This window comes from Dendrobates tinctorius, unplaced genomic scaffold (genome assembly GCF_039654945.1).
Source record: "Dendrobates tinctorius isolate UK_male_01 unplaced genomic scaffold, ASM3965494v1 ptg000008l, whole genome shotgun sequence".
NCBI classification, from domain to species: domain Eukaryota; kingdom Metazoa; phylum Chordata; class Amphibia; order Anura; family Dendrobatidae; genus Dendrobates; species Dendrobates tinctorius.
Window position 1 is genome coordinate 58,623,276 of NW_027361676.1, and position 16,588 is coordinate 58,639,863.

At 45.5% G+C, this 16,588-nt stretch overlaps 1 protein-coding gene across 2 annotated transcripts in view; it reads right to left on the bottom strand.

Annotated features, from left to right (window-relative positions):
• The window catches only part of AGA (aspartylglucosaminidase), a 61,077-nt gene that overhangs the window by 35,533 nt on the left and 8,956 nt on the right, over positions 1-16,588 (bottom strand). For both annotated transcript variants that reach the window (XM_073577861.1, XM_073577852.1), the window contains 4 exons: positions 10,468-10,580; positions 8,284-8,396; positions 1,966-2,083; positions 1,788-1,863 (listed from right to left, as the gene is read on the bottom strand). In XM_073577861.1, the coding sequence (XP_073433962.1) occupies positions 1,788-1,863; positions 1,966-2,083; positions 8,284-8,396; positions 10,468-10,580 (420 nt within the window). The remainder of the gene's footprint in view (positions 1-1,787; positions 1,864-1,965; positions 2,084-8,283; positions 8,397-10,467; positions 10,581-16,588) is intronic.

The following is a 16,588-nucleotide window of genomic DNA, read 5'->3' on the forward strand; positions in this document are numbered from 1 at the left end:
ATCAGTCCCTAGTATTTTGATTGACAGCCTGCTCTGCAGAATATGTACGGTTATCAGTGTGTCAGGCAGTGATTACTGTACACTCGCAGTACAGTGAGTTACCAGGTAAAAGGTAAATAGTTTTTAAGTTCCCTTAAATAAATCTGTCTAAAATTGTTGGCCATGCCCCCACATATTACACCACTCCCACTTTTTCAACTTTGGGTTGGAGTGGAGCAAATGAAAAACTTTGCGTAATTTGCACTTTTTTACACAAATTGTGACTTACTATCTTAGTTTATTTTTTTTTTTAAAAAAAAAGGACGTGCGATGCTTGATAGTTGTTGGCCACAATCTGGTAACAGAACTGCATTAAGCCTAAACTAATCCAATTGTTTTGGTTAGACAACATGAAAACAAGTTTGCCATTGACTTAAGCTGGAGTCACATATAGCGACTCACCAGCGATCCCGACAACGATATCAACGTGTCAGGATCGCTGGTGAGTCGCTATGTGATCACTGGTGAGCAGTCACACAGACAGCTTCACCAGCGATCAGCACAGCGACGCCGAGCGCGCAGCGTCGCTGTGTTCGTTAGTTACTAGCACGCTGATGCAGGGAGCTGGTAACTAACGTACACATCAGGTATCTAAGGGACGCACGTCCCTTGGATACCCGATGTGTACGTTAGTTACCAGCAGATCGCTGGTCTCCAGCATGTCACACGCAGGGATGCGTGCTGGCCAGCGGGAGACTAGTGACCAAAGAAAAGTCCAGCAGTTTCCTACAGTGATCAGCGATACCGGCAGGGGGACCGGTCGCTGATCGCTGTCACACACAGCGATCTTGCTGGTGAGATCGCTGTTGTGTCACAAAACTTGTGACTCAGCAGCGATCTCGCTAGCGAGATCGCTATGTGTGACGGGGCTTTTACTGTTGTGCTGCGAAAGCTTTTATCTTATATATTGCAAAGCTTGTTTCCATGGAGTTCATCCAACAGACACTGGCCAAGAGTGTGCAGTAATTACATTTCAGGAGAGATGTTAATACTGAACATCACAGTCAGCTATCTCCAGTGCATTGGTTTCTATGCAGCAGGTACCTGTTTACTTCTCTCTCCTTCCCCATCAGCTACTGCCAAGGATCTCATTTCTGCATAACTACACTCCCCGGCCACAAGCATTGGCAGCTTCTAGAGCAATTCTTCTAATCGCAGTTCTCACTTTCCTGAGCATGTACTAGCTCAAATGAACATTTATCTCTATATATAAATGAAGTGATAAGATGTAGACCCAGAACAAAGTCATAGACCATAAAGTGCTGGAGCAGGACGGAGCTCCAGACCAATAGGGAGGGAGGGAGCACTTACCCTCCCAAGCAACCAGAAACTGAGCAGACTGCAGGGCTATGAGCTGCTCAAGAGACAACTTGAGAATGTGCAGCAACAGAGGAATTCATGTATTCATAAACTGCAGTGTGCTGATAAATTTTGTCAGTACTGTATATAATTTGCATGGAGAAGTGTGAGATTTCAGAAGAAAGATACACCAAATGAAGCTGGTCAATCAGGCTAGATGGGTGGATATTGAATACTTCTGGCTTCATGAACTCATTCACTATCTTGCTGGTCTCGAATTTCCACTATGTACTTTTCTAGACATTTTGGCATGAATTTACAAGTGACCAGAAGCCTGGAGCCTAGGTGGAACTTAAAGGTCCCTTTGGTTCACACTGGTAGACCAATACTATTAAAGACCGTGATAGTTGGACATATGTCGTAAATGTTGTGGAGAACTATTCACTTACCCAGGGATTTTGTGAGAAGCGCCATTTGTGGAGGTCCCAGTTGCAATATTTCCATTTTTATCAACTGCAATCATTCCTAGTGAAAAAATATATAAGAAACATAAAGAAACAACTTCTAAATTATTTTTTTTAAGTACTCCACACTTTGCTGTACATGGTAATCACACAAAACACTCACCAATGGTATCATGACTGTGCAAATCCACTTCTTTCTGTGGGGAGGAGGTTTTTCCTTCTGGTAAACCTCTTACGGGTTTATAAGGGCCGCAGAATTTTGTAGGATCTGGAATCACATTCTGCAAGCCGTATATTACAAAGTGTAATTTTGTGTCAAAGACACATTAAATTTGGTTATATATAGATGACTAAACCCACTTTACGCTCTTGTAAACATCTTACAGGATACAGGATTATTTGATTTAAGACATAATTGGGAGTAGGAATAATATCTGGATTGAATTAAAAGAACAAGTCATTTTTGAGTCACGCTCAACCCCTCAGTGTCCCAAACAGAACCTTCTTTACTTCCCCCTACGTGCACGGTCTCCTCCCTTGTCACTCATGGGCCCACCTTTCCTATTCTCCCCCCATCAAGGAAAAAAATTTCTAAAGCTTGGAATCAAAGAGGGACACAGTGACAACTAGTGATTCAGTAGATCATGTTCGTCAACCCCTTTCAATCCCCAATCTTATTTTCTTCCCCAAAAGATCCCAGAATGCAAAATAAAAAAAAATTCAAAATACACATCACTCCTTTCCCGACGTTCCAACGGTACCCCATCTGTTTTGGCTAGACGGCATGTAACTGGCTCGGCGTATGCTGTTTCCGGTGTGAAGACATGTTGAGGCAGAAGCCAGTTATTGGCTGCAGTGGTCACATGCCCTTTTGGCTACAAAAGGATACAGTGAGACTGGCAAAAATCCCAGCCAATGGGATGTTAAATATACTGTGTCTTCAAGTATCCTGGGCTTGTTTTAAAAAAAAAAAAAAAAAAAAAAAAAAAAAAAAAAAACCTGGTGATAAATAATCTAGACATACATCTTGTACTATAAAATGAAATTATTTTGGCAACTCGAGAAGCAATTACCGTATTTTCCGGCCTTTTAGACAACTTTTTAACCCCTGAAAATCTGCTTAAAAGTTGGGGGTTGTCTTATACGCCGAGTGCATATGGCGGGGGAGTGGTCCCGATGAAGAAGGGAGGGTGTAGGTGGTGTTATCATCCCCTTTTACCTCATTGGTGGCAGCGGTGCGGCGGCTCTGTGCTGGGGGTCGGCGGCTCCTGTTTGTCCAGCGTGGGGGCGCTGTGCTGGGAGGCGGCTGCAGCGGCTCTGTCCAGCGTCGGGGCTCCTCTGGCATTTCCCCATAGCTGCAATGGGGTGGCCTCTGGGAAAATGGCCGCCGGAGCCCGCATGAGCTCAGATTCAGATCTCGTCCCGAGATCTCGGGAGACGAGATCTGAATCTGAGCTCGCGCGGGCTCCGGCGACCATTTTCCCGGAGGCCACCGCATCGCAGCAATGGAGCTGCCTGGGCCTCCGGGCTATGGGGAAATGCCGGAGCCCCAACACTGGACAGAGCAGCCGCCCCCCAGCACAGCGCCCTCACGCTGGACAAAGAGGAGCCACCGCCGACAGCCAGCATAGAGCCGCCACACTGCAGATGGAGGAGCCACCGATCCCCACAGCACAGAGACCCGCAGCACCGCTGCCACCAATGAGGTAAAAGGGTGATGATAACTCCACTTACACCCTCCCTTCATCGGGACCACTCCCCCGCCATATGAAGATTGCTCCGCACCCGGCATATAAAATGACACAATCGTATAAGAAGATCCCCTGACTTTTAAGAAGATTTACTATTTTAACTGGAAAAGTTGGGGGGTCGTCTTATACGCCTGGTCATCTTATACGCCGGAAAATACGATACCGTATTTTCCGGCGTATAAGACGACTTTTTAACCCCTGAAATTCTTCTTAAAAGTCGGGGGTTGTCTTATACGCCGAGTGCATATGGTGGGGGAGTGGTCCCGATGAAGAAGGGAGGGTGTAAGTGGTGTTATCATCCCCCTCGGGAGACAAGATCTGAATCTGAGCATACACGGGCTTTGGTGGCTATTTTCAGGGAGGCCACCGTATCGCAGCAATGGAGCTGCCTGGGCCTCCGGGCTTTGGGGAAATGCCGGAGGTGCCCCGACGCTGGACAGAGAGCCGCCCTTCAGCACAGAGCCCCCACGCTACACAAAGAGGAGCCGCCGACGACCCCCAGCACAGAGCCGCCACAGTGCAGATGGAGTAGCCGCCGATCCTCAACAAAGAGACCCGCAGACAGCACCGCTGCCACCAATGAGGTAAAAGGGTGATGATAACTCCATGTTCACCCTCCCTTTGTCATTGGGGCCACTCCCCCACACCCGGCATATAAGAAAATTTTCTATTTTAACTGGAAAAGTTGGGGGGGGGGGGGGGTTCGTCTTATACGCCCGGTCTTCTTATACGCCAGAAAATACGGTATGTTCTTTACCTGTCACTTTTTCCATGCCAATAAACATGTTCCATCACATGCTCTACACACACGGATTACTTACATTATTCCCATTATACAAGTTAGGGCTCATACCCATAAGTGAGAAAAAAAAACGGTACAATTTCCGGACCAAAAAAACGGACAAGTGCTATGCGAGTGTCATGCGATTTTCGTGCAATTTCTCCAAGGAACATCCATATGACATGCGTATGCAATCCGTATGCAATGCGATTTTAACATGAGCTTTTACATACAGCAGTTCTCTGTATGTAAAGCTCATGTTAAAAATTGCATTGTAAAATACAACTGTACACAGTTTAAAAACCAATTAATCTTCAAAACATATAGATAGATGGATAGATAAAAAGCCAGCAGATGCCGCATATAGAATAGGTTAGAATAGAATAGGCGTCATCAACACACACACACATTATAATATATATATATATATATATCTATTATATAAAGCTCAAGTGTGTGTATGTATGCATCCATGTATGTCAGGGATTCGCATCCGCACCGTCGCAGCTACAGCCACACGTCTGGACCCCGAGAGTGTCCTAGGCTATGTTGTGAGGCAAAATTTTAACCCCGCGCGTTCCAATTCACCAAACAATTTTGCCCCCATCTACATAATGGGGAAAAAGTGTGTGTGCATCAAGCCCCGCCCTTCATTATGATGTCACAATGGTTGCCATGGTGACGCTGATTCATCATAGGTTGCAATGGTGACGGTTATGTCATAACGGTTGCCATGGTGATGATGATGTCATAATGGGTATATGGACACGGGACTATGGGATGGAGGATGTGTGATGAGTATATGGGCACTGGACTATGGGATGGAGGATATGTATGACGGGTATATGGGCACGGGACTATGGGATGAAGGATATATATGATGGGTTAAATGGGCACGGGACTATGGGATGGAGGATGTGTGATGGATATATGGGCACTCGACTATGGGATGGCGAATATGTATGATGGGTATATGGGCACTCGACTATGGGATCGTGGATATGTATGATGGGTATATGGGCACGGGCCTATGGGATGGAGAATAATTATAATTTGCTATAACTAACCACAGTTAGTTACTATGCCCGGCCAGTGTCGGGCTCTTCAGCTTATATATATATATATATATATATATATATATATATATATATATATATATATACATACACACACACACACACACACATCATAGCCGTTTGTCGGCTTCTGTAAAATCATTGCAGAGCCCGACAGGAGAGGAGACATGGTTTACATGCAGTAAACACATGCAGAACAGTTAGATTTATAGATGTCAGTGACTAATACGGTCAGTAGTATGTGTGTGTGTGTAAAATTTGGGACCTATATGTATGTAATAAAAATGTTTTCACGGAAAAATCTTGCGTGGGCTCCCGCGCAATTTTCTTCGCCAGAGAGGGAAAGCTAGTGACTGGGGGCAGATATTAATAGCCTAGGAAGGGACCATGGTTATTGCCCCTCCCGCGCCTGCCTAAAAACATCTGCTCCCAGCTACCCCAGAAAAGGCAATGATTTTACAAAAGCCAACAAATGAATTATCGGCTATTCTTCTCTCTATGAAATATAAATACATATATATGCTCACCCACCCATCCATTCTCTCTCCCATGTGCTGACTTCTCCCGTCTGTGCTCTCTTCTTTGACTTGTCTACCCCATGTGCTTTCCCCCTTGTCTGCTGTCTCTCTTCTTCCTGTGCCGTGTTCTCCCACTCATGTGCTGTCCCATTTGAGCTGTCTCCTCCCTGTGCGCTTTCTCTTTTTCCACATCTGCTGTCTTCTGTTTTCTCATTGTCTGTGTCTGACAGTGTACAGAACATACCACAGCTCCTGGGCAGGGGAGGAAGCAAAAGACAATGCTGACATTACAGCACGAGACTGCAGAGAATACATTTTGTGAGGTAACATTGTTTAAAAACAGTCAGGGAAATATTTTACCTCACAAAATGAATCCTCTGTGATCCCCTGTTGTAATGTCAGTATTGTCAGCTGGTACCACCAGCAGTTTCCATATGGCGGTCAGTGAACTTCCGCCGCTTGGAATTCTGGGATCCGGAGACATCTGGACGGAACAGGATGTGAAGACATTACAAGGTAATTATATATTAGATATATGTATTCTATGTGCATATATCTATTCTATCTTTTCTATTCTTAACATGTCAGTGTGATTTTACTGTACGCTGGACATGAATTGCCAGCTTTTCAAAGGACGCATGGTGCGAGTGCTGTGTGATTTTTCTCTCACACCCATTGACTTGCATTGGAGAGTCTGGTCAGAGATACGCAGCAATTTTCTCAGTCTGATTTCAGCTGAGAAAAAAATAAAATCCCAAATGAGATGTCACCCATTGAATAACATTGGTCAGAGTGGAATCTGATTTTTTATCGGACTGAATCCATTACACTGATAACTAGTGCCACATACAATAAGAAGCCTCCTATCTCCATACGCCTCACTACTGCTAAGTATATTTTATCCAAAAGCTCATAAAAAAAATTTTTTGCACTTGATTAAATGCAATTTCTTTGCATTTGTATTATCCGAGGCGGATACCATATTTCACTCTCCATGACATGCTGTAATCTAACAAGTGAGGTTTGCTTCATCTCAGCTGTCACGCAGGTTTGTTGCCCATTGAGCACAACCCCTGGAAGTTGATTTCAAAGCTTTATAATAGCAATTTATTCAGATGTGGTACAGATTCATTTACAGTCTAAAATGCTGCAACACTGTATGAATAAAGAAGAATTGTACAAAATGTAAGCGTTTTATATTAAAATTAAATTTCTGTCAATCCTCCGTTCAGGGCATTATTGTAGTGCGTCTCCTTTTGGCATTTTGTGTCTTCCAGGAGGGGCTTTACCCTTGATTGTTCTATAAACCAAAATGTGTAATATGTGTATGCCAAAGGGTTTTGTATATACTGTAATCAAGTTGTTTGCATTAAGCCCTGTGTATACTATAATATATAAATCTAGATATTGTGTGCGCATTACGGCATCTCTCTCCACAAGCACCATAATCCCGTCACTAGCTCGCCTCTTGTCCTTCCTTGGACCACTTTAGGTAGGTACTAACCACTACATTCTGGAAACACTCCACAATACCCACCGCTTTCGATATCTAGTCATCACATTTTGGCCCCTATCAAAGTTGCTCGGATCCCTAGGTTTTCCATTTTTCAACTTTTAACCCATCAAAGTTCAAAAACCTGACTGTTCACTAGGTGACAAACACAATGACAAGTGCAATTGTATAATTATTTTTTATTTTTTTTTTTTTACTTTCACTGCTGAGAATTTTAACCCCTTCATGCACAGTGAGCTTGCATCATACTTGGTAGGCATGGTACCAGCTGTGATACACAGCCGGCATCTGCCTACAACAGCAGTGATCAGAGCTAGCCTTGATCGTTGCTGTCAATCGCTGACAGCTTCATTTAAATAGCACGGTCGCCAGTGTCGTTGTGCACCATTATTTAAACCATATACTGAACACGCACTCAAAGAAGTGTGTGTATTGGGACTGCCATAATCATACTGACCTGGAGTGTTATACTGCCAGGTATTTTTTACTGCACAGTGAATGCTGGAAAAACAAAGCAGGAGAAACAATGGGGCAATTGCAGTTTTTCTCACAATTTCACCACAATTGGAATTTTTTTTCCTGTTTCTCAGTACATAGGGTTTGTCAAAACATGTCCAGCAAAAAATAATCACTCATACAGCTATGTCGATAGAAAGAAAAAAAAAAAAAAAAAGCTATAACTGTTGGAAGCAGGTGAGGTAAGCAAGAAATCACAAAATAAAAAAAGCCAATTTTGAAGGAGTTAATGTTATGTCTGATTGGTGCATACTATAATGTATAAATGTAAATGCTGTTGCGCATGCAAATATATCCACAATATATAGATCGCTGATGTTACTTACCCTCCGAAAGTTGGGCTGACATTGCTGATCGAGCCATTTGGAATAAACGGCTAAGGATCTGTTGGTGGTTAAGTCTTCGCACACAAATCCCATACTCTGAGCAAACAAGGATGCTAGAAGTGACAAATTGGCGTTACAGTCTGGCATTAATGGTTATTATGCTGCATTTTCTTGCTGCCTCATAAGCTGGATGGTCACATTACACTTTGAAAAGTAAAATTCAAATCCATTTTAAAAACATATGACGGCACTTTACGGAGCCACAAAAATGTGGCGCCCAATATCACGGCAAACATCTGTCAATTTCCTAATGTGTCGGGAGAGAGTCAACGTCTCTTCATTGTGTGCTAAAAAAATAAAAGAACCATTACACCTTGTTCTTCACCAGGAAATAATCCAGACATTTCCACTAGTATAGGGATTTACTTACACTGCCATTTTATAATACGTGCTTTTTTGGGGGGGTTTTGCACGGGGCATTTTGTAGCATTGTATTTTAACAGATCTGTGTTAGCACAATTTGTAGCCTATTGAAGTCAATGGGTAAATTTAAAAAAGTGTAAGTTCTTTCTCTGGTACATTTATCCTTTTTCTTATGAAGCTTTTTGCAGCAACATTACAAACACAGCAAAACAATGGTTAATCCTTCAAGAAAAGGAACAACACAGAAGACAGGACAAAAAGCTAAACAAAGATCAATGCTGCCATCCACAGGTGTGAATGAGCATCCGTGAAGCCGCTACTTAAAGGGGTATTTCCACCTAAGATGATACCTTTTTAAGGCCAAGATGGGAATACTTGTCTATACGTAGCATCCAGAGGTGGTCAGGATTGCCAAAACACAACAGATGGCTGTGCTACTCTGTTTCTGTAACTCCCATTCACTTCTATATCTGAAACTTTTCTGGCTCCTACATACAGTTTTTTTCAGCCATGAACACAGCGAACCTGCAGCAAATCTGCATTAAAATATGCACGCAACACAAGCAAATTTTAGTGCGTTTTTTATCGTTGTAGATCCCCAAGTGTGGGTCCATCCTCATCAAAGCTGTGACTTCTGATCACCTGGACCTGCGTGTGGTCCAACATGCATGACTATGGCCAGATACGACAAGCCAGCAAAAAAATGACTGGCCACAGTTAAGTGTGCGGCTAAGATGATAAGTGAAGGGAATAAAACACCAGTGCTTAAGGGTATGTGCACACGTTGCGGATTCGTCTGCGGATCCGCAGCAGTTTTCCATGCGATGTACAGTATCATGTTATCCTATGGAAAACAAAAACGGCTGTGCACATGCTGCAGAAAATTCCACGCGGAAACGCAGCGGTTTATTTTCCGCAGCGTGTCAATTCCTTTTGCGGATTCCGCAGTGTTTTACACCTATTCCATTCTAGGAATCCGCAGGTGTAAAAACGCTGGCGAAATCCGCACTAAGGCTAGTTTCACATTTGCGCTTTTGAGCGCAGCGACGGCCTGCGCACGGCCGCCGCTAAGCCCCGCCCCCTATCTTTATCACTGGGGGCGCAGGCCATGCACAGTATGCGTTTGGCGGCGCATGCATCCTTTTCACGGTGCACCGACCAGTGCCAAACGCAACCTGCTGCAGTTTGGTTGTGCTCGGCGCACCGTGAAAAGGACGCATGCGCCGCCAAACGCATACTGCGCACGGCCTGCGCCCCCAGTGATAAAGATAGGGGACGCAGGACGCATGCAGCGTCATGCGCCGGTAGGCGGAGCTACCGGCGGAGGCGCGGCAGGGGGCGGGGCTTAGCGGAGGCCGTGCGCAGGCCGTCGCTGTGCTCAAAAGCGCAAATGTGAAACTAGCCTTAATCCACAGGTAAAACGCAGGTCATTTTACCTGCGGATTCTACAGATTCCGCGCAGAAAAATCTGCAACGTGTGCACATACCCTAAGAAAGCAAAATAAGAAAAAAAAAAAAAAAATCAACGTAACCAAATAAAGGATTTTTTTTTTTCTACATTTTAAATCAACACATTATATGCAACACAATCTGGTCAAACCAAGTTTGCAACTCATCTTGGTAATTACACTATGAAATACGGCACATTGTTCATACAGGATGATTTTTTAATTCAAATACAGGATGATTTTTTAATTCAAATAGTACTGAAAAGTCGTCACAACATCAGAAAATGAGAGGTAATAATTCGGAATAATATACCTGATTCACCAACCAGGAACGTGTGCTTTGTGTGCTCCATGACAGCCCGGGCCACACCGATGGCATTTTTAATTCTTCTCAGATTGGCTACTGCGCCCACCTCTATTGTGTTTCTGAAATAAAGATAAATCTAATTAAGTAGATGAAAGTGTATCCAGAAATTTTGATCTGATTCAATAATTTTAACGATTTTTTTAAAATTTGCCCTTTCTGGAAACAGTCCCGATCATGTGTGATAAGGCTATTCTACATCAGTGGCATCGAAGAGAATTAGGCTGGATTCATAAGGCCATGTTTGTCACAGTCTGAGTATGGACAGCAAGATAAAGACTGGTGGCAGGTATCCTTGTCCAAACTTGACAGCCCTCATATATGCCTATGAAGCTTTTGAGTTTGGGTGGGGAGATCAGTGACCAGTGTGGGAATTACAGACCGTGGAACATGGATATGTAAATTCAGCCTTATACTTGAGAGTAGAAATACTATGATTGAGCTCTGTATGGCAAAAAGAGAGCAAATGGCTGTAAGATATGTAAGCTTGGCACTTGGTAGGTATAAATCAAAGCTTTACATAGGGTTAAATGCATGCTCAGATAGGCCCAGAAATATTTGGACAGTGGCACAAGTTTTGGCATTTTACCTGTTTACCAAAACATATTTAAGATGCAGTTATATAATCAATATGGCTTAAAGCGTAGACCCTCAGCTTTAATTTGAGGGTATTCACATCCTTATTTTAGTAAGGGTTTAGGAATTACAGCTCTCTAATATAAGGCTGCCTCCTTTTCAAGGGATCAAAAGTAATTCGACAATTATGTCAAAAGCTCCTTAATTGGCAGCATTGGCTTTTCCCTCGATAATCAATCATCAAACAGGTAAAAGGTCTGGTGCTGATTCCAGTTGGGATATTTGCATTTGGCTGTTCTCAACATGCGGTCAAAGGAGATCTCAATGGAAGAAAAATAGACCATCATTAGGCTGAAAAAAAAGAAGAAATCCATCATAGAGAGCATAAATTTTGGGAGCGGCCAAATCATGGGAGCGGCCAAATCAACAGTTTGGTACATTCCAAAAAAAAAAAAAACGGAACGTCTACAGACAATAGTGCTGGATGATAGCAGAATTCTTTTCCATGCTGAAGAAAAACCTCTACACCCAAGTGAAGATGGCACTCTAGGAAATAGCCTTTTCACTATCTAAGGCTACATTCCCAAGATCAGGAAGTGCATATCTATTGTGGAAATTTCTGTTGCGGAGACTAGTGTCTCAACAGAAACTGACATGCTGCTACTCATAGACCCGCACCGCGGGTGAGTTTGCATCGCATCAAATAAAAGCACAGTGGGCATGGGATTTCCATAAATCTTATCCACTGTGCTTGTACTGTACAACGCAGCATTTTGAACACTGCCATTTCTGATTGTGGGCACGTACCCCAAGAGGACTTCATGAGAGCAAATAGGTTTCACCACAGAGTGCAAACCATTAATCAGCCTTAAAAATAGAAAGGCCAGAGTAGGCGTTGCCAAAAACAGATCTAAAGAAGCCAGTACAGTACTGGAAAATCATTCAATATGTACCAGAAGGATTTGAAAAAGAAAGTGTGGAAAAGGCTTGAAATGGCTCATGATCCAAAGTACACCACATCCTCTGTAAAACAAGATGGAGGCAGTGTGATGGCATGGGCATGCATAGCTTCCAATGGCGCTGGTTCACTTGTGTTAATTGATGATTTGACAGAAGCAGCCATATGAATTCTGAAGTGTACAGGGCGATCTTTTCTGCTCAGATTCAATCAAAGGCAGCAAGGTTCATTGAACAGCGCTTCACAGTAGAGATGGAAAATGACCCAAAATAGCAAAGTCAATCCCCAGATCTCCATCCCCATCGATCATGCATTTCACATGCTGACCACACAACTTAAGGCAAATAAACCCATAAACAAACAACTGAAGTCAGCTGCAGTAAAAGCCAGCAAGGCATCATAAAGGAGGAAATCCAGCATTTGGTGACGTCCATGGCTTCTAGACCTTACATAGTCATTGCCTTCAAAGGATTCTCTACAAAGTATGCAAACTGAACATTTGTTTAGGATTAAAGTTAATTTGTCCAATTACTTTTGAGCCCCTGAAAATGAGGAGGCTTTGTAGAAAAAAATGGCTGCAATTCCTAATTGTTTTGCAGGATATTTTTAATTAACCCCTTTCATTAAACCTGAAAGTCTACACTTCAATTGCATCTCAGTTGTTTCATTTAAATAAAAAAAATTGGTGGCCTGCAGAGCCCAAATAACGATGATTCGTCACTGTCCAAGCATTTCTGGACCATACTGTATTTGTTTATTTCAGAGCTGCAATGTTTATGTAAGTGGTACATTATTAGGCAGGTTTTACACTTGCCGTTTTTGCAGCCCCAATGCATTTCTATGGAGCCACAAAAATTAGGAGGAGGGCCATGCTCCGTATGGCCGTGAGGGCCGTATGTGCAGCCGTGAAAAAATATCGAGCTTGCTCGATATTTTTCACGGCTTAAGGACACGGCCGCAATGCATTTCAATGGTACCGCAAAAACAACATTAGCTTGATTTGCGGTACACCGTATTTGCGGATCGCCGTTTTTATTTGTTATAACAGGGAAACGTGGATTTTTGTGATAACTCACCGTAAAATCCTTTTCTCAGAGACGCTCACTGGGGGACACAGAACAGTGGGTGTATGCTACTGCCACCAGGAGGCTGACACTAAGTGGATGAAAAAAAAAAAAAAAAGGTTAGCTCCTCCTCCGCAGTATATACCCTCGCCTCGATTGCAGGCGGAATCAGTTCGGTGCAAAAGCAGTAGGAGATCTACAAGACAAAATCAGCCTCAATGCAGGTAAAAACCTGTCTAAAAAACCCAACTGGTATCATAATTACCTATTAATAAACAAAAAAGGAGCCAATTGGCCAACAGGGTGGGTGCTGTGTCCCCCAATGAGCGTCTTGGAGAAAAGGATTTTACGGTGAGTTATCACAAAAATCCATGTTTCTCCTTCGCCTCCTTGGGGAACACAGGACAGTGGGATGTCCTAAAGCAGTCCCTGGGTGGGGAGTCGACTCACCTGTCCAAGCTACACGCACCTACTGTGTAAGGGTATGAAGAGCCTTTTCCACCCGATGTACTGGTGCCGGGAAAAAAGGAGGGCAAGGCAATATCCTCATTAAAACGAAATGAGGAAACAACCTTCTGCCGAAAAAGGGGAGCTGGCCTAAGAACCACCTTCTCCTGTGAGATATCAGGAACGGAGCTCGGCAAGATAGAGCTGCCAGCTCTGGGACCCACCTGATCGATGTTATCACCACGAGGAACACCACCTTCCAGGGAAGGTATGTCAAAGATACCTATTGTAGTGGCTTGAATGTAGCTTCCTGCAGAACGCCTAGGACCAGGTTAAGGTCTCAGTTGTTCCGAGGGGTCCTATAGGGGGGTACCAAGTGCGAGACCCCCTGGCTGAAGGTCTATACCTGCAGATTGGTAGCAATTCTGCGCTGGAACAGGATGGATAAGGCAGATATTAGTCTCCTAAGGGAACTTGGAGCTAAACCCGAGTCCAAGTCGGACTGGGAAAAAACGCCGAAATGTTGGGAATAGAGAATCCCAGTGGAGAACGACCAAGGTCCTGACACCATGAAAACACAATCCTCCAGGTGTGGTGTACAATATGTACCGAGGCAGGCTTCTAGGGACTAACCATTGTGGTAACCACATTGCGTCCAAACCCAGCCTAGGTCAGAATCCAAGATTCAACGGCTAAGCCATCAAACACAGGGCCCCTGGGTTTGGGTGGTAGCTGGGGACCTGAGAAGGTAGGTCTGGGCGCCCTGGCAGTCGCCAGGGAATGTCAGCGAGTAGCTGCACCAGGTTTGCGTACTACGCCCGCCGAGGCCAATCTGGGGTCAGTAGCACCACTGGAACCTCCTTCTGCCTTGATCCTCTTGATGATCCTTGGGAATAGCGGCAGCAGGGGAAATAGGTATGGGAGGCGAATACTGGTTCTATGGCAGAACCAAAGCAATCCCGGCGCTTGCCTGCGGGTCCCGGGACCGAGGCGACCAATGCGATCACGTTGGCGCCTACCCCGGAGGCCGTCAGGTCCACGTCTGGCGTTCCCCAACATCGACATACTTGCCGGAAAAAACTCGGGGTGTAGTGGCCATTCCCTGGACACAAGACCCTGCCGGCTGAGTGATTCCTCTCGGCCGAGTGAGGGATTTGCCTCACTTCGTACATGGCTGCTCTGCTGCGGGTGCTCCCCTGATGATTTATGTTAGCCACGGCGGTGGCGTTGTCCGCTTGAATCCGGACAGGGCAGCCTGCTAGAGGATGATGAAAATGTTGCGGAGTCAGCCGGGTTGCTTGAATTTCTAACAAGTTGATTGGGATGTGTGCCCCCTGCGGCGACCACCGTCCCTGGGTCACGTGATGATGAAAAAGACTGTTCCGTAGCCGAGCAGACCAGCGTCGGTTGTGACCACCAACCCATGGTCCGGGGGAAAGGGTTTCCCCTGAAGACGGGAGGAACTGACTGTCCTCCATCCAAGTGCCTGTTGTCACGACTGCAGCCGCAGACGCGGCCCAGCAGGCTCCTCCACGCCATGGCGAGGGACGCAATATGGACCCTCTATACCACAGAGGGGGACCGGGATTCTGTGGCAGCTGAGCATGTAGACAAAGAAGACACGTAGGACTAGATAACACCGCACAACTTCAGGTATAAATAAAGTAAAGTTTACTTAAAGTAAAGTCACAGTACATAGACAAAACAGGGCTAAACCAGGCTCCCGATTCCACACCTCCCAGTGGACCCTAAGGCACCATCGGATCACCGAGGCACTCATAAGGCTAGCTTCACACTAGCGTTTTGGGCCGCAGCGCACGGCTGCCGCTAAGCCCCGCCCCCTGCCCGCCCCCACCGGTCATCTCCGCCTAGTGTCGCACACGGCTGCATGCGATCTGCACACCCTATCCTTAGCATAGGATGCGCAGACCGTGCGCTAGTAAAATTTTGCGTGCGCTGCGCCCTTTTGACGGTGCGCCGAACGCACCATATTGCATTACTAGGAGATACTAGGCGGAGATGACTGTAGGGGGCGGGCAGGGGGTGGGGCTTAGCGGTGGCCATGCGCTGCGGCCCAATACGCTAGTGTGAAACTAGCCTAAGCGGGATACAGGCAGGACATCAGGACACACGAGGTCATCAGGACACACGAGGTCATCAGGACACACGAGGTCATCAGGACACACGAGGTCACCCACAGGACATCAGAGTCACCGGCAGACATCAGACGGGTGTCGTTTGGTTCTGGACATCCAACACGACCTACAGGCTCCACTGCAATCATCCAGCTCCAGGCAGCGGTCATCAGGTTCAAGACTGCGGTCGACAGGCTCCGGGCATCGGACCTAGGAAGGAACTCAAGCGTGATGGTGCTAACACCGCAGGATTGCTGGGCCTGCATGGAGCTAGCACCACATGGTAGTCAGAGCACAGCATAGTAGATGCTCAGCAGGAACACCGGTTATAAGAGTCTCAGAGTCACTGGGTGCGGGGCTCCAAACACAGAGGGATTCCAGGAACATAACACAGCAGACAGTTCAGACATGGTCAGGTGCAGGACAGGTACAGGATCAAGGATTCAAGCCTAGATACACCGCCTCCAGGGCAGGGCGAATTTAGACAGGGTCAAGTATAGGACAGGTACAGGATCATGGATTCAGGCCCGGATATACCGCCGCCGGGGCCGGGCGAGGGAACAGGACAAAGCAGGAATCAAGGCAGGGAATTTGGTACCATAACCGAGACAGATGAGGTCCACAGACACGAGACACATAGCAAAGTCCAGGAGCTTTGTGAGCTCTGGCCCTGCCCATAGCAATTGGCTGGGGACAGCATTTCAAGTACACACACTAACCCTGATAAAAGCAGGGAAGGTGTGGCTGCGCACACCCTAAGCACACACAGAAACCATTACAGGACAGTCAGTGCAGGAACTGCAGCCTAGAGCACCTGGCCATGACTGCCAGCCAAGACACGTGGAAAGTCATGCACCAGCTGCAAATGACCTCACAACCCGCGGACAGCT